The sequence below is a fragment of the Bidens hawaiensis genome, unplaced genomic scaffold (assembly GCF_021521415.1).
Source record: "Bidens hawaiensis isolate Kalapana, Puna unplaced genomic scaffold, B.hawaiensis_p1.1 tig00002181_1, whole genome shotgun sequence".
NCBI lineage: Eukaryota > Viridiplantae > Streptophyta > Magnoliopsida > Asterales > Asteraceae > Bidens > Bidens hawaiensis.
The window spans coordinates 19,225-44,916 of record NW_027491116.1 but is presented as its reverse complement, the minus strand read 5'-3'; the positions used below and the strand labels follow the sequence as shown (position 1 = coordinate 44,916).

The 25,692-nt window shown below is 38.8% G+C and overlaps 2 protein-coding genes across 2 annotated transcripts; both read left to right on the top strand.

Moving 5' to 3' along the window:
- The first annotated feature begins 7,656 nt into the window (after nucleotides 1-7,656).
- Nucleotides 7,657-11,304, top strand: LOC143609551 (uncharacterized). The gene is made up of 5 exons (XM_077084280.1): nucleotides 7,657-10,279; nucleotides 10,365-10,430; nucleotides 10,525-10,614; nucleotides 10,698-10,874; nucleotides 10,945-11,304. Exons 1-5 carry the CDS (start codon nucleotides 7,697-7,699, stop codon nucleotides 10,978-10,980), a joined length of 2,952 nt encoding a protein of 983 aa, XP_076940395.1. The 5' UTR covers nucleotides 7,657-7,696; the 3' UTR covers nucleotides 10,981-11,304.
- Nucleotides 11,305-21,709: 10,405 nt separating this feature from the next.
- Nucleotides 21,710-22,181, top strand: LOC143609114 (large ribosomal subunit protein bL31c-like). The gene is made up of 2 exons (XM_077083967.1): nucleotides 21,710-21,781; nucleotides 21,846-22,181. Exons 1-2 carry the CDS (start codon nucleotides 21,710-21,712, stop codon nucleotides 22,179-22,181), a joined length of 408 nt encoding a protein of 135 aa, XP_076940082.1.
- Nucleotides 22,182-25,692: the final 3,511 nt, after the last annotated feature.

Sequence of the window (25,692 nt, the reverse complement as noted above, 5' to 3'; positions counted from 1 at the left end):
AAATGCAAAAATACTACAACACGCGGGTAAAACTCTGCAACTTCAAGGAAGGAGACTACATACTGCGTAACAACGAGGCTTCGAACCAACAACGCCCAGGAAAGTTGGCCCAGATTTGGGAAGGGCCATACATTATCAAAGAAGTTCTGGGAAAGGGCGCGTACCGGCTCGAAAGGCTCGATGGCACTCCCATCCCTAGAACATGGAATGGAGCTCAATTACGCAAATGTTATATGTAGATCAATTCCAACTTGTAAAGAAAAGGCCTAGAGCCACTTCTAATGGAAATGATTCTCCTTTCATGATGTATTAATAGCTTGTAACCTATGAACTTCCCTTACGGGAAGAAGTAGTTGCGTGTGGAAGGCGGCAATACCCGCATAAACACAACGCCAAAATGTTAAAAAGTTCTAAGGAAAACTTACACGCAGGTCAGATGTAGGTAAAGTTTAGCCATACTTGTAAGTGCAAGTGACGGTCTTACCCGCACAATCACGAACAAGGAAGCCAAACTTAACTTACCGTCTACCACGTTAAAAGGTTAACTTATGAACACTTAAAAGGATAAGAAAAACCTACACGCAGGTCAGATATAGGTCTAAAGTTAAAGCCATCCTACTAAGTGCAAGTGACGGTTACACCCGCACAATCACGAAAGAGGAAGCGAAAACTTTAGTCCATTATCAACCACGTTCAAAGGTTTAACTTAATGCCTTAGAAATTTCGAAAAGGAAAACCTACACGCAGGTCAGATAGAGGGTAAAGATTAGCCATCCTACCAAGTGCAAGTGACGGTTTTACCCGCGCAATCACGAAGGAGGAGGCGAAACTTTAACCCATCATCAACCACGTTCAAAGGTTCTTATTCTAAACACTTGGGAAATTGCTAATTTAAACTAAGTATACAAGTCATAAGTTTATAAAGCAAAGAACCCAAGGAAATAACAATCTTATACGCAAAGAGATTAATATTTCACAATCAATTACAAGAATGGCTGGGTAACTACCCGCCTAAAAGAAATCTATACAAGGCTATCCTAGCAGGGGGAAGGGATCTTCAAGATCAGGCTTCAGGGCCACCTCCGCTTGGACCAGCACCGTCAGAGCGCGGCTGCCCAAGGAAAGCCTTAAGGATGCTTAGCCCATCATCAGCAGCAGCAGCTTCATTCACCTTCTCCACCACTGGATGCGGGAAGGCAGCGTACTGATTCACAGCTTGGTCATAAGCAGCTTCAGTATTAACATTGAATAAAGGGAAGTTGGAGGGCGGAAAGCCTCTCTCAGCAAACCCTAGACCAAGCAGGAAGCCAGTCTTCTGCCCATCCTCATGAGAAGCGTTGAGGGCTGCGCTCATTGCATCGTCGTAAGAGGTCTCTGAAAGGACCCGACGCACAACCTACAAAAAAATTACAAGTTAGAACATTTTCTAATTACGAGCGGAAAGCGTGAAGAAAAAGATGAAGGTACCTCAGGCAACGCTTCTCGAAGCAGCCATTGGAGGGTAGCTTGACTTTCTTTGTAAGCACGTTCGGCTCCGCTTTTATCAAGGTTGGCAAGTTGAACTTCCTTGGCGGCAGCCTCTTCGACGCTTTTGAGTTTCCTTTCAGTGCGGTCAAGCACCCCCCTCTGGTCAAGGATCTCCTGCAGCTTCTTGGCATCTTCCATTGCCAAGGCGTCATGAGCATGCTGAAGAGCCTTTAATTTGCATTTAAGCTGCTCATTCTCTTCGCGAAGTGGCTCAGCAACAGCTTCAGCCTTGGCAGCCCTCTCAGTTGAGTTTCGCGCAGTCTCCTTGGCCAGCCGAAGCTGTTCATTCACAGCTTGGGCAGCCTTGGAGCGGGCCTCGAGTCGCGCCTGGACTTCAACCTCGAGGGCCTTGAATGCCTTCTCCTTCTCGGCTGCGGCAGCGGCCAACTGCCGGTTCTCCTCCCGAAGAGCCCGCGCTTCAGATATATCTTTGGCGCGAGCTGCTTTTAACTTGTCGTTTTCACGACAAAGCAGCTCGACGCGGGGCTGCGTTCGGGCCTGGAGAACCCGAAGCTCATTGGTTAGCCTACCCTCTTGGTAGCTAGCCATGGCTTCCCCCAACGCACCATGAGGAGCAGCGTGGCGAGCCCAGTCCACGCACTCCACAGGGGTGCGAAGGGTTGTTCCTCGGCGTATGTTCCATCTTGGAACATACACTTCATTGGAATCCGACACTGCAAAAGAAGCAAAGGCAGTTAGGAAAAGATGATAAAAATATATAAGGGAAAAAGAACCCTACGTACCTGTAGGGTCAATAACAGGCCGATAGCCGCCAAACCCATCACCTGAACCTAAAGGAAATCCATCCAACAGGTCAGGCAGACGGGAAGGTGGCATAGATCGGCGGGAAGCCTGACGCATACCTGATGGTCCGGCCGTCGGTGCCGGTGGCGCAGGTATAGTGGCAGCCGCTGTGGTAGCCATGTTTGGCGCCACCTCCTCAGCAACAGTAACCGCCGGCTCCGTGAAAGATGCTGTAAAAATTGCACTCACGGCCGGCGGAGACACCTCAGCTGGAACAGCCTCAGGAAGGCTGGAACCAGCGGAAGCAGGCGTAGACGCCTGGGTCGACGCCTCGGGAAGGCTGACCGAGCCTACCGTCATTGGCGGGGGAATACTTGCTCCAACTCCACCCTGGAATGCGTCAACATCCACACCTGCACAAGCAAAAGTGTTAGAAAAATTTATTTGAAACAACAAATCTAGACAAAAATTATGGGGGTACTCACGGGGTTTCTTGAGCTTGAACGCACGGACGAGCGGGGGCGAACCCGATGGAGCCGGCCTCTTGACACCGGTAACCGTCGTCGTCGCTGCCTCCCCGGAGGTAACACCTGCAGCCTCCGGAGCGGTGGTCTCCTCACCACCGGGCTTCCCCGCCACCTCTGCATTATCTGACTCCGAGTCAGATAGAATTACCGGGTCGGCCGTAGAGGCCACCTTCTCCTTGCCTCTCCCGACGGCAGCCTTTTTCTTCCGCACCAGTGGAGGACCTTCTGCGGATTCCTCAGAAGAAGAAATGTCATGAACTCCAGCAGCAGGCACAGCATTGAGAGGTTCAGGGTAGAAGATAGGCTTACCTGGCCGTCGGTGGCTCAGGATCTCTTGGCCTGGCGGGTAAACCTCCACGAACCGACCCGCAGTCTGCTCTAAGATGGGCAACTCGTTCTCGTCCAGAGCACGAGTACCCATCCGCGCAGGACCATCTTCCTCCCGCGGATTCAGGAGCGACTGAAGATCGTTACCCTCTGAAATCAACAAGAAAGTTAGAAAAAATCGTAGTCAGCAAAAAAGAAACAAGACATACCATAAGGGGTAGAGTTCGAACCATATTCAAGGACGATCGGAACCTTATCCGCATTCGCCGCCTTCCACACCCGGCTCATCCCCAGCATCACCATCGCCGACTCCGGAAAACGGAAAACCGGGGACTGGACCCGGGATATCTTCGCGAACCATTCCGCCTCCTCGTAGTTGATGGCGGGAAGGTTCGGAAGCGGCTGGCCATTCTTGAACTTCATGGCAATGGGGATGGCTCGAGCGGATATAAAGAAGAACTCTCTTCTCCATGAGCGAAGACTCCGCTCGGTGGCACAAATCTTTAAACCCTTGATACGGGTTGTAAGAGTGTACCACCCTTGGATGCACCTCCAAGTATAGAAGGTCATCAGGCGGTCAACGAGGGGCTCAAGGCCCAGTATCCGGCACACCCACTCAAAGTGCCGGACCTTGGCAATAGCCATGGGGTGCACCTCTGTCAAGTGCACACCGTGCCTCTCTAGGACACGGTACACAAACTTTGTCAACGGAAACCTAAGGTTCCCATAGACAAAGAATGCAGCATAAACCCCGATCTTGCCACTTGGGGCATCGTACACAGTATGGTGGGGCTCAGGAAACTCAGGCTCGAGAGACTCGAGCATGAACTTCCTGACGATATACTGGTACAGCTCGGCAGGAAGAGAACACTGGCATTCACCAGCAGTCTTCTGGTCATCAGCATCGTGAGAAGACATGGTGGAAGAAAGAAGAGATTTCGGAATAATGCTTTACTGAAAAAGAAATTCGCCGGAAATTACTTGAGAAGAAGAGATGAAAGTGGAAAGTGTGAATTGCAAATAACCTTCTCCCCCTTTATATAGTAATCGCAATTAATGCGATGCATTTAATACGGAAGAAAGAGAAAGCAAAGGTGCAATGACACTATGACGCGTGGCAAAAACAAACTGGCAACAGCTGTCAAAAGGACGTGTGCCAGAGATTTCGCGGCCACGCGCCCGAAATCCCGTGCCCACGCGCCTGAAAAAGCAACTGGAATGACCACATAATGTCATGTCGCCATAACTTCTGGCACGTCCTGACACAGTCAGAAGAAACCGTCGCACGACGTTTGAGGTATTGGGTTGTTATCCATCCACCAACCCTTCAAATTTCAAAATTTAAAAATTTGAAGACTTAAGGTTCAAAAAATAAGCGGGAAAATACCCCTTACCTTGGCAAACAAGTAACCATAAGCCGGGTGTGGGTACAGTGTAAAGGCAAAACCCTTCACATACCTAACACCCGCAGGGAATTGAAGCCAAAATATTTGGCAACCAAGTAACCATAAGACGGGTGCGGGTACAGTGTAAAGGCAAAACCCTTCACATACCTAGCACCCGCAGGGAATGGACGCCAGGAATACCTTGGAAGTAAAGTAACCGTAAGACGGGTGCGGGTACAGTGTAAAGGCAAAACCCTTCACATACCTAGCACCCGCTGAGAATTGAAACCAAGAAGGATCTTCTGGGCAATGCTTGCGGAAGCGGAAATAACATCCCCGCATAGCGGGAACATCGAGTACTACGTTGTTTGAGGCTCCAAGATGGAATTGGTGGTTTAAACATAATTGATCACTATGTTCAAAACCTACCAGAACCACAGGGAGAATCCGCACAACTAAGACTCAGTGCTCCTGACTTGCGAGGAGGTTACAGACCTACCCGCATCATACCCAAAGACCAAGCAGGAAACTCGGGAATTTCTGCAAGTGACAAGGACTTCCGCGGGAAGAACCCCCATGGAAAACCTTACAAAAACCCCTTTTCAAAACCCTTTGCTTAAGTCCAAAAGTTCACCTCACTTTATTAGACATTCATGAGAAGAACATTGGACTGGGGGGACTTGAAGAGGTAGGTCCCAGCAGGGCTCAGTTGGTCCCGCATGACTCACCTTGAACAGGGATGTCTGCGCAAAGACCATCTACTCCCGCAGGACCCACCATGCTCAGAGAAGCCTACGCGCAGTATGCAAGCTGCATACGCAGGGAAAAGCCTCCCAATGGTAAAGTAACCCGCCTGTTCCCGCAGTTGCGGATACAAGCCATCAGGGAAGGCTACCCGCACAGCATAGCTACACGCATAAGGCTTAACACTTACAAATATTCAGTGTCACCTGAAAGAATGAGCAAAGGCGGGAGGGGGAAAACTCCCGCCAAAATGGGCCAGTCCGTATGATGGAGGATCTTTTGCGTGATACCTGGCGAGGTAAAGACAAAAGATCTGACCAAGAATGCGACAGCTCACTGACAGCAGCGTGGCAGACAGCACGCCACTGCACTGTGACCAATAGCCGCCGCCTGCTCACCAACTCCTGCCAGAGCACGTGCCTAGCCTGCAGTTGGTAGAAGACGAAGAGTGCACGGCACGCCTGCTCTATGTCAGACGCTACCTGTCCACCACTCACAGGCAAGGCACGTGCATAGGTTACAGTTGGTAGCGTGTTGGGCCGGCTAAACCCCTTGGATACCCACCTTCGGCTATAAAAGACAGCAAATGGTATTATCATTTCATCATCTACTATCTCGTATAACTTACTTGATAACTGCTCTAATAGTATTCATATACTTTTATATTCAAAGAGCAATATAGACTGATTCTCACGCCGGAGGGTGGTCACAAGGAGGAACCCCCCCCCTTCTCAGTGACGAGCTTACGGTGTCTGTTTTGCAGGTTCCCTGAAGTACAACTTACTCTGCTGGACCTAACCTTCGTGGGAAACATTACTTAGCCCCCAGATTACCTATAATCTGCCCGGGGTCACTTAGTGTTTCTTCAAAATCAAATAATGATAATAATAATTATTATTATTATTACTTAACACCAAAAGTAAACGAGCCCTAGCTTTCTTTCTTTCATTCTCTGCAATGGACTCTCTCTCACGTCCGTTTCACCGGCGGAGACCGTCAAATGCTTACGACGGCGTCTTCTCCGGCCACCGCACCGGAGCTCCGGCGGTCAACGTTGACGAGTACCGCGAGATTTTTTCTACTGATGGGTCTTCGATTCCGGTTATTGATCTTAACAACTTGGAAGAATCGGCGTCTGATGATTTGAAGCCGGATTATTGTGGGATTTTTGGTGGGTTTCGTGACTTGAACATCGCTGTTTCGTACCAAGAGTTGCTTGGTCGAGATAAAGCTAGGTAATTGTTTTGTGTTTTGAGTTTTGAGTTTATTATCAACTGTTAATGGTGTAATTTGAGATAAAGATTGTAACTTTGAAAGATTTGGGGCTTAATCCTACAATGTGCAGGCTGCATTTTTATGCAAAGCCCTAATAATTGTGTGTGTGTGTGTCCTTTTATTATTATTATTATTATTATTATTATTATTATTATTATTTATTTATTTTTGTTTTTTTTTTGGTTTGTAACTTTATGAGCTGATTTTTGGCAATGTTATTTGAGATAAAGATTGTAGCTTTGAATTGAATGAAGGATTAGGATTAGGCTGCAATTTTAAGTTTTTGGCTTCTGTATTTTTGTTTAATTAGGTTTGCTAATTCAGAGCCCTAGTAATTGTTTTTTTATAAGTATTTTTAAATTTTAATTTCTTAAATATTTTTAAATTTTAATTTCTTCATTTTTTTTAATATCCATAAAATAAAAGAATCCGATTACAGTAACGAGGCAGGTAACAGGGCAACAAGCTGGAGCTGCTCCTCCACTACGCTACCCCTTCTTTTTTTAAAAAAAATAATTTCTTCATTTCTTCATGTAGATCTATTTTTGGGGATTAATTTAGTTATTTAGGTTTTATTATTGGATTAATTGACAAATAGAAGAACAGTAACAAAAATAATATATGCAATAGTATGATGTTCACTGCTATAATCAGCTTCTTTTTTTTCACATAATTTACTCATGATTGAACGAAGGCCTGCATTTTTTAGATCTAAACCCTATAACTTATTTTTAAGGTAAAATAAGGGGTTTGATGATATGTTGTCTTGGACTCTTTGTAACTATATTTAATGTTGTTATGCAACTTATATGAGTAAGTTAAGTAATTGTTTGTTTGCTATCATGATTTTGATTATGTTTTGTAGTGCATGCTGTCATCATGAAATTGGTAGCATTTTTTTATATTTTGATTACATTCTGTGCGTGTGATTTTTATATCTTTTAGGGTTTTGAGTTACGCGCGCTAATTTATTCTGGATTGGCAACTTCATTAGTGATTAAAAAAGTATCTGAGAATTGATTGACAATATTTTGCATTCATAACTATCTTAATCTGTTTTGCATATCTATTTTCTAATAAACGGATTTGCAATCTGTAATCTTTTTCTATAATATTATTTGTAGGGTTCCTTCATCAACAAACCAAAGATCTCAAGGTCCGAGTGATATGTCTCATGAATACTCTGATGCTATGAAGCAGTTTAACCTGTCATATAACAAGATCAGCCAAAGGAGTAAAGACGGGTTAGATGGGACGACACATGTCACACAATTACATGCTGTACCTGGATTCACTTGTTTTGTTGATGAATCAACTTCTCAACCAAATAAAGAAACCGTGAATCAAAAAGCATCTTCGTCAAATGGCGTTAATGTAAACTCCGGCAAACGGGATTTTCGCGAGAAACAAACTTCACAAAGTAGTGTTGAATTTAGTAAGCATCAAGAGGAATCTTTATCTGATGATAGAAATTTCAAGACTTTTGAGGCTGATTTCAAATCACGTCCCTCTAAAGTATCATCATCACCTGAATCAAAGAAGGAAATAAAGAAGCAAAAACCACCTGCAACTTCTCAACCAAAGAATGAAACAAAGAAACAAACTTCACAAACTGTTGTTGGATCTCAAAGTAGAAATAGTCGGGATGAGGCCGTTTCTGATAATAAAAACTTTAAGACATTTCATGCCAATTTCAAATCATATCCCTCCAAAGTATCATCATCGTCACCACCACATGCAACAAATTTGGATAATTATAAAAATGACCAAAAGATATCAACGACTACAAATGAAGAGCTTCCTCCTCCTTGCTTTGGTGAGGAATTTGCTGTCAATTCTGCAGCAGCTGCTTTGAAAAAAGCTATAGAAAACGCTCAAGAAAGTATACGAATTGCTAAAGAATCAGTGGGAAGAAAGAAAGAAGGCTTTAAACGATTTTCAAGCAAAAGTTTCAAAGATAGCTTGAAAGTTAAATCTAGAGTGACAAATGTAAACACAGATGAAGACCCGAAAGGAAAAGATCATAAAAATGAAAACTTTTATGATGGTGAGAAGCGTTTTGGTGTTAAAAAGGTTATAAATGAAACACAAGTGAAAGATTCAGAACCAGTTAAGAACGCCGGGATACCAATAATGTCTCGTTTATGGGACAATAATAAGACAGCTTGCAATTCCAAACAAGTTGTTGGTGAGAGAGTTACCAAATCGGTTGAGAATAAAGATCTTAAGAACGGAAACTTTTATGATGGTGAGAATCTTTTTGGTGCTAAAAAGGTTATAAATGAAGTGCACACGAAAGTTTCAGAACCAGTTAAGAACTTAGAGACACCAATAATGCCTCGTTTCGAATTGAACGATAATAAGACGTTTTCCGATTCGAAACAAGTTGTTGGCGTGACAGTATCCGAATCGGTTGAGAATAAAGATCATAAAGATGTAAACTTTGATGGTGAGAAGCTTTTTGGTGCAGAGGAGGTTATAAATGAAATACACGCGAAAGTTTCAGAACCAGTTAAGAACATTGAGATACCAATGACATCTCGTTTATTGGATAATAATAAGATGGCTTGCAATTCGAAACTAGTTGTTGGTGAAACAGAAACCGAATCGGTTGAGAATAATGCATGTGAAAATCCACGAAAAGATGATGAGGGGCCCAATGGTTTTCTTGAACTTGAAGGTTGTGAATGGAAACAAGAAGATGCTGAATCTAACAACTTAACCGCATGTCAAAAGGTGGAAACCAAGAAGGAAATATTGCAAACGGCTTATCAAAAGGGTTATGAGAAGAAATTTTGTGAAGAATCATTTAGATTATTAGAAAGTAATATACAAGAGAATCTTGAACAAGAACATGATGAAAATGAAGAAGAGAAACAAGTGGAAGAAGACCGGGATGTTGAAAGCCATAGTGAAGAAGAGAGGTTTTATGATGTTTATGAGGCGGAAACAATTAAGAATGCACAAACATATGTTAATAACATAGAAACAAACGATTCTTCTCAAAAGGAAGATTATGAAAATTGCGAAGCAGAAGAAACTTATGAGAATTCATCAAGTGATTATGATGAAGTGGAAGAAAACGAGAATGTTATTGGTGCAAGCAATATTTTAGACGACACAGAAAACGCCTGCAAAGTTGACCAAAACGTTGACCAAGCAGAAATTTGTCAAGATATTGATGATTTCAGCTTACATCACAAGTTCCAAGTGGAAGAAAAAGAGGCTTATGAAAATTTCTCTTCAGATGAAACCGAAGAAAAAACGATACATTGTATGGAGATAGAGGTTAAAAAGACCGTTGAGAAAGAAGATAACCACCTCCAACAACCTCATGAACAAACACCTGAAGTTAAATCAGAAACGGACACCGGGCCACCACAAGAACCTAAGGATGCATGCAGAGAACTTGATCTACCTGAGCCAAACAGAGAAATGGAGCAGGTGAGAATAAAATTAGCCGTGGAAAGAGCAATCCGTGAGGCTCGTGAACGTGCGTTTGCTGAAGTTAGGCAAAGAGTAATCGCCGACACTCAAGAAAAGGTCGCTAAAACTTCAATCGATAAAATCGCTGCACAATCCAAACTTAGAAGCGAACGTGCTTTAGTCGAGCGAGCCACTGCGGAGGCTAGACAACGCGCTTTAGAAAAATTAGAAAAACGAACTTCTTTTACAAGTCAAGCAAATACAGAGTCCGCTTTGAGAAGTAAAGCAAAGTTAGAAAAACATAACCGAATTATGGAACGCGCGGTACGCTTCTTGCTACTTGTCATATTATTACTGCTTCTTAGTCATTATTTTCATGTAGTTTTCAATAAACGTTTTTTTTTTGCAGGCCAAGGCACTCGCAGAGAAAGAGAAACGAGACCTGCTTGCTCGTAGAGAGCAGGCCGAGAGAAATGTAATAATCTTTTCAAAGAATATTTTACCGGTTTACCGCTTATTCGATGCAATCTTTTTGTCACTTACATATTGCTATCTAATATTAATTGCAGCGGTTGGCAGAACATCTTGATGCGGATGTCAAAAGGTGGTCAACCGGGAAAGAAGGGAATTTGCGTGCATTGCTTTCAACTTTGCAATATGTATGTACAAGTTTTTAAATTTTGTAAAATGTTATAAACCCATGAAGATAAAAGATAAAGAATGTTTTTTCTTTTTGTTGCAGATTCTTGGAGTCGACAGTGGGTGGCAAGCTGTGTCACTGACGGATATTATAACAACTGGTGCGGTTAAGAAGGCTTACAGAAAGGCGACTCTGTGTGTGCATCCGGATAAGTTGCAACAAAGAGGTGCAAGCATTCAGCAGAAGTACGTATGTGAAAAAGTGTTTGATCTTTTGAAGGTATGTTAACTGGTGATGGTAGATATTTTAAATTTGATTTTTAATTTATGTTTCTAAATGTGGTTAATAGGCTGCGTGGAACCGGTTTAACTCGGAGGAAAGATAGCTGTTTTGGTTGATGGAAACAGAAGGATAGGATGTTTGTTTGTTTGTTGTCTACCTAATCTTGAATTTTTTTAATGGTATAGAAGGAATCTTGTTGGAATTATGCCATTTGTCTAGTCATTTACCAAATTTGGTAGATATAGCTAGTATGTAGGTTATGAGATTGTATGACAGTAAGAGTGAAGTTGTATATACATTTTGGTTTTTGTTTTGAATGATGAATGTTTGTTGAGGCTGTGAGTGTATGATCAAGGTTTACATGGCTGATGTGAGTTCAAGTTTACATACATGGCTTGTTCATTCACCTGATCATCTGCTCACTGCTTCACCATTAGAGGCTACTTTTGTTTTACATAATTCTTTCTGTCCAGTTACGTCTTTTAGAACACCGACGATGAAAATTTTAGAAAATATAAATCATTTTGCAGCCGTAAAATGAAATGAATTACGCGGTTACATTTTCGTATTCAATACAAAACATGAATGCCGTGGCGATCTTTTCATATTGAACCTAAAGCACGGTGTTTATTGGAGACATGTAAGAATAGAATATATTCACACAAGCACTCTTTAGGTCCTAAATACTTGAATGAAACACATCATCATGTTTTACCTTAACTATGAATATGAAAGTATTATTTTGTAATATTTTCTTAATCAAGCACTAAGAGGTCTCAAAACCATAAAACTGTTCTTATATTTTCAATAATTTCCATTTGGACTTGTCCTTATGTATCATGTAACTAGGTTAGTAATATGTGTAATTAGGGGTGGCAATCTTGATCTAAATCATTTCAAATGGGTCAATTTGAGTTGCTTTAAATATTAAATAAGTTTGTTTGGGTCAGAGATTTTAATTAAATGGATCAAAATGGGTCATTCGAAATTTCATCTTGTTATTTTTGGGTCAAAATGGGTCGACATATTCAAAGGAATGAGTCGATATATGTTAGTGTCCTAAAGAAATGTGGCAGGTTTCAGATCGGAACGGGTTTCCGCACGAAACGGGTTTGAGATTGGAACAGGTTCGGTTCAGGTTTCAAGCCAACACGAGTTTTCACACAGGACGGGTTGGGTTTTGGTTTCTTTTTGGTCGATTCCAGACTCATTTTTGGATTTTTTGTTTCGTTTTTGTCTGTTTTTTAGTTTCTTTTTTTGTTCGGTTTCAATTTTTTTAGTTTCGTTTTGATCGATTTTTTTTTATTTCGATTGATTTGGTTGGGTTTTGGCTTTTTGTTTCATTTCCATCGATTTTTCGGTTTCAGTTCGATTTCTCAGTTTTTTTTTTGTTTGGAACGAGGATAACGGAGGAAACATTTTAGTTTTTTTTTTACTTTTTTTGTTTTTGATTTATATTTTAAGCTATGATACTTCTATTATTATTTTTGAATATTTTTTGAGGGGTGTTGATCTTAATAGAAAACCCCTTAGAAAAAAATTCAAAGAAAAAAATAACTCAAAATATAAATAAAAAACAAAAAATCTAAAAATACTAAAATGTTTCCGGCGCTATTCTCGTTTAAAAAAAATGAACCCCGTTCTGACTCGTTTCGACCTTAAATTATTCTGACCCAAACCAAAACAACCCTTTTTTAATTGACCCGTTCTGACCCTAACTCATTCTGACCCAGACCCGTGTCAACCGATGACCCGTTCGACCCAACCCAACCCGTTTGCCACCTCTATGTGTGATACAGAGCCGAAGAAAATAAATTGGAATAGTAAAAAAAAATAAATAAAATTATTAAAACATTTGATAACAATAATGTACAATTACATTGGTGACAGTGTTGATATTATAAGGGCATCTCCACCGGCAGCAAAATGAAAAGTTTGTGTTGACGTGAACTGGAGCAAACGGAGCAGCAATTGTTTTTACCGGTGGAGGAAAACGGAGAGAGGGGTATTTGTTGGAGAATACAAAAGTAGGAGATGGAGTTTGAAACGGGCCCACCAGTAAATAAAATACAATAATAAAACATATAAAGCTGGATACACATGAATTAAATAAAGATATTAAATTTTAAAAAGGTAGATGGTCCCCCCTTCAATTTATTTTTTATTTAAAATTGAAATTTTAAAATATAAACAAAACTAACGGCTCTTTTATAATAATAATAATAATAATATAAGAATTATGTTTACATGAAATAAACAAATAAATTAGTTAACCCTATCATACTATAAATAACACATTTATGTACTTAATACTACACTCTTCACACCAAAATTTCTCAAATACTCCGACTCTAGTATATCTAAAAAATGAGTTCCAATGACAAAGTAACACAACCCATGAGTGCGAGCGATGAGGAAAGCGACTACACAAGTGATAACGATGAAGTAAGCCAACAACCCCCACCCACTGTAAACCCATACTTGAATCCTGATATTCAAAATCAGGTCGTTCAAATAGTCGTCCAACAATTCCAAAAATTTATGTCTAATGACGTTGAAGAATTGCTTGAGATGATGAAACAGAGACGTGAACGTCGGGATAACGCAGCCTCAAGCTCCAGAAGTAGATCGGGGAGACGTGCAAATGTAGATGGGGTCGTGAGAAAGGGTTTGAACAACTTTGGAAATACTACTTTGCTGAGCTGCCGGTGTACAATGCTATGACCTCTAGGCGTCGGTTCCGAATGCGGCGTCCACTTTTTGTTAGAATCGCAAATGATTTGGAGGCCAATTATGAATACTTTACACAAAGAGCAAATGCCACTGGACAACGGGGTCTTTCTCTCTACCAAAAATGCGCAGCTGCCATACATCAGTTGGTATACGGCGTAGGAGCTGACGCAGTTGATGATTATGTACGCATTGGCGAGAGTACGGCCATGGAGTCTCTTAAAAATTCCCCGGGGATGTCATTGAACTTTATCATAAAGAATATCTTAGAAGACCTAACAAGAATGACATCCAATGGATATTGGAGAATCATTCAACCATCCACGAGTTTCCTGGCATGTTGAGAAGTATTGATTGTATGCATTGGGCATGGAAAAACTGTCCTGTAGTGTGGCCTAGGTAATATACGCGAGGTGACCACGGATATCCAACCATAATGCTCGAGGCAATGAATCACACGATCTTTGGATTTGGCATGCCTATTTTGGCATTGCTGGATCGAATAATGGCATCAACGTTTTAAACCAGTCATCACTGTTCAATGACGTGGTTGAGGGTTATGCACCACCATGTCATTTCACTGTAAATAGTAGACAATACAATCAAGGATATTATCTTGCAGATGGAATCTATCCGGAATGGTCGACACTTGTGAAAAGCTTCAAGCATCCACACACTGACGAAGCGAAAGCTTTCAAAAAACGTCATGAGTCAGCAAGAAAGGATGTGGAGAGGGCGTTTGGGGTCCTCCAAGGTCGATGGCATATTATAAAAGGCCCTGCAAGGATTTGGAGCATAAAAACAATTTCTGATATTATATATGCATGCATTATATTGCACAACATGATTGTGCAAGATGAGGGGGAATTTGTAACCGACTGGACTGATGAGGTAGAAGTGGATGTGCAACTGCCAATACCCGGACTGTCTGAAGCTTTTGCACAACGTATGAAGAGGTACAAACATTTGCGTAATAAGGATTTCCACCATATCTTCCGCATGATTTAGTACAACATATCTGGGCTAATATGCACTTATAATAGTTAGGGGTAGTTTTTCTTTTAGTTTTATCCATGTAATGTTTTAGTTTTATTCATGTAATATTTTAGTTTTATCCAAGTAATGCTTTAATTTTATAATTACACAACATAAAACATAACTTAATAATTAGACCGTTCGAGAAAAAAAATATGACAGTCGGTAACAAAAACGACCGTTGGAAAAAAAAAATATGACCGTTGGTAACTAATATGACCGTTGGTTACAAAAATGACCGTTGGGAAAAAAATATGACCGTTGGTAACAAATATGACTGTTGGTAAAAAAAATATGACCGTTAGTTACAAATATGACCATTAGTAACAAATATAAGCGTTGGCTACCACTTTAAATACACCAACCTTATCTCATTCAACTACACCAACACTTTCAACTCCTCATCTCTTTCAACCTCCATATAATTCTTACTACCCCACACTACTAATCAAGTATGGAAAACCCATTCCCATTTTCAAACTTGCTAAGTGGCCAGCAAGTCATCCAATGTCCCAGCACTCGGGTTTTCTCAGCACCAACAATCAAGATTTGCCCAATCAAACAACCCAAACCTAGTACCACTTCAAGGTGGTTATCCTCCACAATACATGAATCTTCCTCCTCAACAACTGTCTTATCAGCCTCAACAAACGTCTTATCCACCGTCTCTAGACAAACAATCACCTGGGGTGTCGACCCAAGAACCATGTGCACCCTCGTCATATTCAAAGAAAAAAGGGAAAAAAGTGGAAGGGTCATCTTCTAGGCCAACACTTGCCGTTCACTCACCGAAAAGAAATCATTTTACTTCAAGGCTACATTCACACTTTTGGTCATCTGATGATGCAATTGTCGGAAAAAAACCAAAAGGGACGTGATTTCTGAGATTGCGTTCACGGTTATTTCAGTCATACAACGGACCAAGTAAAATCACACTATCGGCTGACAGTAAAATCACAATACATGAAACTGGTAAGTCATAAGGATGTGGAATCCCAAACACCCCTAATGGCGTGGTAGCGAGGTCCCTTCTCCGTTCCACCATCTAGAATCTCCTCCGGCTCTTCAGGTTTTGTTTTTTACATTATTTATTTCTTCCTAACATTCAATATCTGCAATTTAGAATAATATAATTAGCTCTACTGATTATTATTTATTTATTTATTTATTTATTAGGCTAACCAATTCTTAATTTGTGATCTTAAATTAAATAATAACAATATCTACTTGTAAATTAACATTTGATTATGAAACTTGTTTAGCTCACCTGTAGAGATGACTGGTTTTCCATTTCACTTTCACACAGCCACTGCTTCAACTTCTGCATTAATCACTTCTAAGCTTCTTTCTACTCTTCCGTCTAGTACATACATCTGGTGCTTGCCTTATTATTGATGGTACACTATGTACGTATATTTTTTCAACTACTTAGGTCTAATTGCCATTTCTTAGAATGTTGTGAACTTGTTTTAATTTATCACTCCACTCCTAATTGTTTGGATTAGGGTCACATCATATATACATACATACATACATACATACATACACGAATTTAGGTCATGCATATTATTTGATTATACTGCATACAACCAGTAAAGGTGCCATTTTGATTTCACTTTTTGATCAAGGTGCACCTAGCGCCCAGGCCTCAAGCGCAAAAAAAAAAAAAGAGCGCACATAATAAAACAAATTTTCAAATATATTAATACTAGAAACAAACATTCATTCTTGAAAGAGTCATAGAACAACCAAAAACCAATCGGCTTTTTCCTCTTGTTTTGGAGATCATGTAACTCCATTGCCTTTTCATCATCACCTTCATCTTCAAGCTCATTCAAGTCTTCATTTGTTTTCTTGGCCTTTTGATCCTTCATGTAGGCTTTCAACTCTTCTTTAACATTCGCAGGACAATGTGCACAACCCTTGGCATTTCTATCACCTCCGATTTGATGCAGTTCTGCTCTAAAAATGCCTCCCCTTTGGTTTACTTTTTGGCAGAATTTGCAGGTTATGGAATTATTCTCATTTTCATTTAGAATGAAATTGTACTTCCAGCCCGGATCTTTTCTGTTGAAATGTGAGGTTCCAACTTCCAACATTAAACTGAGATTGAGAAGCTATTTGTTGAACGAAATATTAAACTTAGATAAGAAATAAGGAACAGAAAATGCAGAAGAAACGGGTAACATAAATAATTATTAAATTCGAAAATAATTACTGAAGAACAAAACCAACATGGATATACCTGATTCGTTCTAAAGCTTGATGAGCTTGATGATTTTGTGCTATAAGATGGAATATGGAAGCCTTTATATAGTGGGAGGTTTAGGTTTTAACTTCAGAATAACAGGTGGAATAACTGTGGAATAACTGCAATTTAATTCACATGGGAAACCAATCTGCTCTTTAATATTGTTGGGAGTGTAATCGCATTTAATGCGCGTCGCCCAAAAATTGTGCTTAAGCGCCTGAAGTGCACAACTTCAGGCGCTTAAGCACAATTTTTGGGCGACGCGCATTAAATGCGATTACACTCCCAACAATATTAAACCGCAAATTGGTTTCTCATGCGAATTAAATTGCAATTATTCCACATGTTATTTTGAAGTTAAACCTAAACCTCCCACTATTTAATGGCTTTCATATTCCATCTTATGGCACAAAATCATCAAGCTCATCAAGCTTTAGAACGAATCTCAGTATTTCCAGATTGGCTTTTTTCTTATGTAATTATTTTTGGATTTAATATTTATTTTTGTTCATTGTTTCTTCTGCATTTTTTGTTCCTTATTTCTTATCTAAGGTAAATATTTCGTTAAGCAAATAAATGGCTTCTCAATCTCATTCTGATGTTGGAACCTCACAATTCAACAGAAAAGATCCGGGCTGGAAGTACAATTTCATTCTAAATGAAAACGGGAAGAATTCCATAACCTACAAATTCTGCCAAAAAGTAACCAAAGGGGAGGTATTTTTAGAGCAAAATTGCATCAAATCGGAGGTGATAGAAATGCCAAGGGTTGTGCACATTGTCCTGCGGATGTTAAAGAAGAGTTGAAAGCCTACATGAAGGATCAAAAGGCCAAGAAAACAAATGCAGACTTGAATGACCTTGAAGATGAGGGTGATGATGACGGGACAATGGAGATACATGATCTCCAAAACAAGAGGAAAAAGCCGATTGGTTTTGGTTGTTCTATGAACTGATTTAAGAATGAATGCTTGTTTCCAGTATTAATATATTTGAAAACTTGTTTTATTATGTGCCCTCTTTTTAAAAAAAAGCGGACGCTTTTTTTGTGCTTGAGGCCTCGGTGCTAGGCGCACCTTTAGAGCGCTTCTCGCATTTGATAACTATAGATTAAGTGTATACATAAACACAATAATAAAGCAACCCTGCGAACAGGGTTTATGAGAAGTTGATTATTATGCTTGATTTGATTATAGGATATAGTTGAGCTCGGACCATTTAGGGGGCCTTGTTGGTTAATAAAGTTTACATATTATTGTTTTTCTTTTTATGATGTAAATTGTTTAGTAAAAAGGAACTCTTCTACAATATATCATGCTGAAACTCATTAAATTGGTTATTGACTTTGCAGATTCTTAGCACTGGGATTGTTCTGAGAGAGTTATGTATGTAGGGTAATTTCCTGCTTTTTTATTTAATTTTGAATCTGGTTATGAAACTTGATGCTAATTCAGTAACTTTCTTTCAAGATTTTGTATTACTTCATGTGATATGAGGAGACCCTGCCCTGTGATTTCGGGTCATTAAATTACCGGTTTTATAGAATTTAAACTAATCTCTGTTAGTTGTTCTTGAGGACTAAAAATATATATATAACCCGCTGTGGTGAAAATTCAAACCACCAAACATTTGTTTCTTGAGATACAAATAACTTTCAGAATTTTGATAGCAGCCGTTTGCCAGGTGAATTTGTTTAATGGGCCAAAAAGAGGGATTTGTAATTGCTAGAGGGAGTCATGTTTTTTTTTTTGCTTCTTGATGTAACTCATTTATGAAGTTTGATTAAAAGGTTATGTCGCTTGGAAAACGGAAGCATGATTACAGCCATATGATCCCCATGTACAATTCTTGGTAATCCTTTTTCATTTGATCAGCCATTCGTCTGTATTTTGTGCATTGTGACTAATCACGCTAGGGATCTATTCAGATTGAGTTGATGAGCCAGTACATAACTCATATATACTTGTGTCAGATATAGTAACGTCTAAACCATTCATCATATAAGTGATGCAAGTTGACTAGATGTAATTTTGTTGTAAATGGGTCATAAACGGTTAAGGGAGTTTGTTTGTCTAAAGTATATGTTATATTATTCAAAATTGGTTGTTGGCATGTTTAACGAAATGGTTAGGCTTTAAACCGAACATGACTCATTTAACTAATTAAATATAACAATCTAAAAATACGGTTGATTAGAAAGATAATTTTTTTTTAAATGAGAGAGAGAGAGAGAAGACATGTACTTTGATTCATTGCATAAAACACTTTTCAAATGTTTGGAACATGCCAACTTTTTTTTGAATGACAAACATACGCCTCCTTAAAATCCACATATTGTTGACTTTGTGGAACTCGAGCTCACACTAATTTGATAAGGATAAGCACCATGTGTCACTAGACTAAGAGTATTGGCTAGCTTATCCACAAAAACACTTGGCCACTAAATCACTAACATAGATGCGCAACTAACCTAAAATAACTAGACTACTAACGTAAATATATATAAATAACATGAATAAAACGAGACTTCGTTATTGGAAATATTATTGTCATGTTATTACCGATGGATTTCATTGTGACTAGACAAACAAATGGTAAAAAAGATTAATGGAACCAAGACCGACCAACCACTCAATAAAAACGACACGACGTTCCAATTGAAGTACGCATTTATATGCAGTGTTGCAAAAATCCCGACTAGACGCCAATTAATCACTAGTCCCAACTTCATTGATTAATTTTGGGCTGATTGGCCAATTAATCGGTCAATGGTCAAATCCGGCCAAAATCGGCTTTTTTTGTGAGGTTGTGGCCAAAATCGGCGGTTTCCGGACAAAATCTGCAGTTTCCGACGAAATTCCAACAAAAATCAGTGGTTTTCAGTGAGATTCCAGCCAATTTCCAGCCAAAATGTGTTTTGTGTATGTATAAAACTGAAAATTATATATAAAAATTTGTGCCTGTGTATACAAAACTGAAAATTATACATTAAAGTCCGATCCGATTAATCCTGACTAATTGCTAGTACCCATCCCATCATCCGACTAGCGACTAGCGATTTTTACAACAATGTTTATATGTCATCATCACTCATCGGTACTGTCTGGACCCTTTGCAAAGCACTAGTTCTAAACTTCTAATGATTTTGGATCTAGCTGGGCTTATATTTGGATTGGGCCAAGCTACCAATTTTAATTAACCATTATTTGTTATCAGGCTTAAACCGATCATAATCTTTAAATGAAAACCGAATAAATAATTGATTTTGGTTTAAACTGCACCAAAAACATATTGTTACTTCTCTCCCCTAACATACACCCCTTCACTCTTGTATTATTCATTCTTGTATATACAAGACTATATAGACACATATTTATATTTGTGATATATACTTATACATAGGGATGTTAAGATTTTGATTCGCATTCGAAACATTCGAAATCCGATTTGATTCGAATTCGATTATTAAGATTCGAATTCGGTTTTAAAAAATTCGAATTCGATTCGTATTCGAGTATATTAATCGAATACGAATTTATGATTTATTATTCGATTCGAAATTCGAATTCAAATTATATATATATATATATATATATATATATATATATATATATATTATTTGTGTCATATCCATAAATAATAAATGTCAATTACAAATTATTAAACCCAATATACCATATTATTGTTTCCTAACCTATACTAATATGAGTGTTATTTACTTCTCGTTTTGAATATTTTGAATTTATACTGTTTGTAGTTTAATTTTGAATTTATTATCATGTGCTATTGTAGCTACTTTAAATTTGTATGTTTCTTTTGCAATTATGATTGTGGTTTTCGAATTTTTGGCATAGGTAAACTTGAGTTAGATTGTATTTATTCGAATTAAAATCGAATTTATTCGAATTCGATTCGAATTCGAATTTCAAATACGAATTCGAATTGGGCATATAATACGAATACGAATCGAATAGTTCAAATTTTAATCGAATACAAATACCGGCAAAAAAAAAACAATTATTTGGATTATTCGATTCGATTTAACTTGAAAATTCGTTATTCGATTCGATGAACACCCCTACTTATACATGATACCTGAGTTGTTCATCATAAAAATTGAAGCGAAGACTATGGGGTTTTGTAGGTTTGGGTCTTGGTTTGAGCCTGATTACTTGAAGACATGTTTCATTGTTATAATGAAAATTGAATACACGGGAGGTTTTTGACCAGCCCTATATCTCTTTATTAGAACTCATTTATGTTTTCTTCTTAACTGAGTTTGTAATCTTAGTTTACTCTCTATTTAAACATATCTTGTATTTGTAAATTTCTCATCATGAAAACATAGAGCCGTAATAATATATACTTGTTGCAATCCTAGTAGATATGCTAGCTTAGACTGAACCACATAAATCCCCATGTTTTGTCTTCTACATTTTTCTTGTGTGTTTGCAATCCGATCCTAAGGTACAAAAATTTAAAGGGAAAATCTATTAAAAAAAATAAACCATCAAATTGAAAAACATCATATTGCCACATCGTCAGACATGTACAAACCGGGTTATATCCCAAACCGGTTTAGGTTGGTCAAGGCAAGATCAAAAACATCCTGTAAGAAACCGATTTCTTTTGGCATATTATCCAAATTCTGGTCAGGTCCAAACCGGTTTGAGGGAATCGGATCACAAACCGCACGGGTTGGATCATGAACCGAACCGATTTAAGCTGGGTTTGAAACGGGTCCATCTTCGTAACACCAAATCCCATTATCTCAATCACCATCTTCTTCTTTATCCTGTCACCACCAGCATCAAAAATGTCACTAAACCTCTCAAACACCTTCCTCCTGAGAAACCAACCTCCACCACCATCTCATTCTCTACCAAAGGTACAAACTTTACACTCTTAATCCATCTTTACAAACTAACCCTTTAATTATTTTCTCTTAACAGGAAGCCACATTGGTAACCCCACGGTGGACATGCCGGAAAAAGGACATCCACCCGGAATTCTACGAGGACGCCAAGGTCTACTGCAGCGGCGAACACGTCCTCACCACCGGCGGCACCAAGAAAGAGTACGTCGTTGATGTCTGGTCCGGCAACCACCCCTTCTACCTTGGCAGTCGCTCGGCCAACCTCATTGATGCTGACCAGGTTGAAAAGTTTCGTAAGAAGTTTGGTGGGGTCGGTGGGTTGGATCAGTTTATGCAGATTCCCACCCTCAAGGGTGAAATTGTCATTCCGCCTAAGCGCAAGGCCGCTTCCGGGAAAGGCAAGAAGAAATAAGTTGTTGCCTGTTGGGTGTTTGAATTGAATGTTTTTGGTGAAGAAATTTGGGGCTTTTGGTTATGAATTTGTTACATTTTGAAACACTAATTATGATTTTAGCTCAAATGGATTATTATTATTATTATTATTATTATTATTATTTTAGATTGTTTTTTTGGCATCATGAGTTGATTTTTGAGGTAAGTTCTTTATTCACAAGAAACTGATGTTAATATATCTATCATACATTTGTTGCTAATTGCTTCGATTGTGCGTAGCGGTAAAAACATAATATGCTGATGTAGTGGTATTTACCTGTCTTTAAACTGCATAAAGAAAGGAACTTTATGAATAATACTTCGAGAAACCTGAATCCTTGAACGCCTGTATCTTGAAGCTTGGATATGTTAGTTTGAGTACACTTGTGCTGGTATGAACTATGAAGAATTTGTTTCTTTTATTTTTAGGTTTTTTTTACTGATGTATATAACTTTGTACATCTGTGGCTTGTGTTGTGAACTGATCTGGTAATCTTTAGTCATGTTTTGAACTTTAGATTAGACTCATAGTTGTGCGCAGTGCATTATTAGTTATACTTTTATACATATGTGTCACGGGTGTTCGGTATGCATGCAGTTATCTACTTATCCACATCCTTACAAGTGTTATTCCTCCTGGTTGATTCCTGAAAGCAGGAAGTTGTTCAAATACATGCTCTTTAGACTACAGTCTGCAACATTAGGTATTAAGTATGTTCATACTAGTTTTGGGCTGAGCTCGTAAGCTCAATTCGGCTTGCGTGCTGTGTTTGGGTTGACCTAATGGATTCATTGGTTGAACTATTTACTTTTTATAATCTTGTGATAAGTATGAAACTTCGAAGTATGAAGAATACTTTTCAGTTTTGTGACTGATGTATATGTACATATCTATGGCTCATATCATGAACTAATCTGATAATCTTAAGTCAAGTTTTGACCTTTAGATTAGACTCGTAGTATAATTACTTCCTCCTGGTTAATTCTGAAAGCAGGAAGTTCTTGAAATCCATGCTCTTTAGACTTGAACTGATACAGCCTGCAACGTAAAGAACTAAAGAACATAATATGTATCTTTAATGTTCATTGTTACTCGATAGTTGAGATATCGGTGTTAATTTATGACACATGTAAACATGGAAGTGCCTGATACGAAATTCGTGGGTTCAGGTTTAGTTTTATCATGTTTGGGCTAGTTTTGGGTTGAACTTGCAAACTCATTAACTTAGCGGGTCTGTTTGGGTCGGCCTGATGTATTCATGGAACAAAATTTAAAAGCTAATGGGAAATGGACATAACTTTTATAGTTTAAAGCATTTAAACGTGATTGTTTTATATACACTTGTTTTTGCCGTTGTAAACTTGTAATTTTAGAGTACTAATATGCAAAAGAAAAATAAAATAAAAAAATCTGGGTTAAACTGGTCGTGTTCATCTTAACCTGTATATCTATCGTTATCACCTGGTCGGGTTTACGTGACACCTTTTTTAGGTACATGTTAAACTTTTATGTTATTATCGGGTTTGACCTGCTAATCATAAACATGACCCAATTTAACCACTTACGGGTTTGTTTGGGTGAGTTTTTAGATTTGCTTATTTGCTTTTTGAAAAGTAAAAACCACTTTTGAAAAGCTTCATTTTGAAGCTTTTGGAAGAGCTTTACCAAACATATTTTGCTTTTCAACAAACAAGTAAGTAAAAAAGCAAGTTCTAGAAGCTCATCCAAACACCCCCTAATTATGACTTGCTTTGGTTCTTAACCCAACATCATTCTTAGGGATCTTTCCATGGTGATACCATGTGTTGATAGAATTATAGCAGAAAGTAGTTTTCACCTTTTATGATCTTACTTAATTTGGAGGGAATCAACCAAAGACACCGTGGTAATGGTTGGTTAAAAGTGGCCATGGCCATGCTAATGATTTTGCATCAAGTCTTGGACATAAAGCACATAACACTCAACAATTGGGATTTACTGAGTACGATGATGATGATGATATTTTACCTTATTTATTATACCTTTTGAGTTGGGTAGATATAGTTTTAACAAGACATGGAAGTTATTAAATGTTTACGGACGAAAGTGCTTCTAGCCTTGTGGTATTATGGTGTGTAAAATGGCGTCTTCACCCGTGAGGTTGAAGATTCGAGTAGTAGGTTTAAGAGAAGGGAAAGGAGGGGGGGGGGGGGGCTAAAAGAGGTAAATATTTAGGGAGAGTAATAATAAAGATATAACAATATTATATACCCCTATAACTCACATATGGTGTATCTCTTCGTTTCCAACACACACAACTAACTTCACTAAAAACCTTACGCAATTTTTTGCATACCTAGCGACGATCTAAATATGAGCTCAATTCCTAGCTCAAACTAAAGATTAAAAGTCGAGCCAACTTAACTTTGACTGTTAGGAGCTCTTGATATTGACTCGGTCTCGTTGAACAACACTTTCACCATACGATAGTTACGCATGGTAAAGCATGCTTAAAAAATAAACATGTCGATTAGTGATGAGTATGGGTTATGCTCACTATTTCCTTATTGCTAGCGGCTTACTCTAAAGAAAGGGAAAGACCTTATTTTCTGGAAGTTGTAATATTTTATTATCTAAGGTTTAACTTTAAGTAAGCATATATTTGATGCGTTAATAGATAAATCTTAACTTTTAGACTTTACACAAATTTTTAATTAGAGCATCACTATCCGTAGTGTTTAAACATAGACACCGATATCCCACTTTAGACGTTATCATAGAAATTCAAAAGGTAAAAAAGTTAAGAATATAAAAGTTAATCATTTATGATTTTATATGGTGTGGTAACCCACCATCCATTTTACCTATTGAAGTATAATAATTGTTAATTTGCTATCTCCATCTTGCTAATCTTTTGCAGGAATGAAACATATGCCCTCAAATATATAGAAGGCTTTTGAGTACTTTTACCCACTCGTAACCATAAATATGTAAAAGCTCAGAATTCAAGTAGCATCTTGCTACAGTAACGCTACAATAATTTAAACTCAGCTAAGTCAAGTATGACATAACTGTCGAAGCATGAAATGAATCTGACCTGATCCATGACGATGTTTCCACGGATTTTGAGATGAACGAACCACGTCTTGATCTTCTTCTTCAGCTGCTTGAGACCTGCAATGGTTTTTCGGGGGTGTGGAGGTGACTGCTAAGAAATCCTGAGGATCTCTTGTTTACAGACACAAAAAGTGGTGGTGGCTCTTATTGAGCATGCCCCCCTAATAAGGAGGTGGAGACCTCCTTATATAGAGAGCCTCATGGCCACCATCATGATACCCTAATGGGCCTAGCCCAGTTAGGGTTACCTCCACAAAACCCCCTCAGCCCAATAACATTGTATTAGTCCATGTAATAAAATAAGCCAAACATAATAGATTTAAGGCGTAGAACCGGGTTTTAGTACCATACCCCTACAAGCCCCCCAAGTCCAGCGTTGCTCCTGGGCGCGCAA

Coding starts and splice junctions, on each gene's coding strand:
- LOC143609551 (XM_077084280.1), top strand. CDS start 7,697: ATGTCTCATGAATACTCTGATGCTATGAAGCAGTTTAACCTGTCATAT. Junction 10,431..10,524: donor GAGAGCAGGCCGAGAGAAAT/GTAATAATCTTT, acceptor TATTAATTGCAG/CGGTTGGCAGAACATCTTGA. Junction 10,875..10,944: donor AAGTGTTTGATCTTTTGAAG/GTATGTTAACTG, acceptor TGTGGTTAATAG/GCTGCGTGGAACCGGTTTAA.
- LOC143609114 (XM_077083967.1), top strand. CDS start 21,710: ATGTCACTAAACCTCTCAAACACCTTCCTCCTGAGAAACCAACCTCCA. Junction 21,782..21,845: donor CATCTCATTCTCTACCAAAG/GTACAAACTTTA, acceptor TTCTCTTAACAG/GAAGCCACATTGGTAACCCC.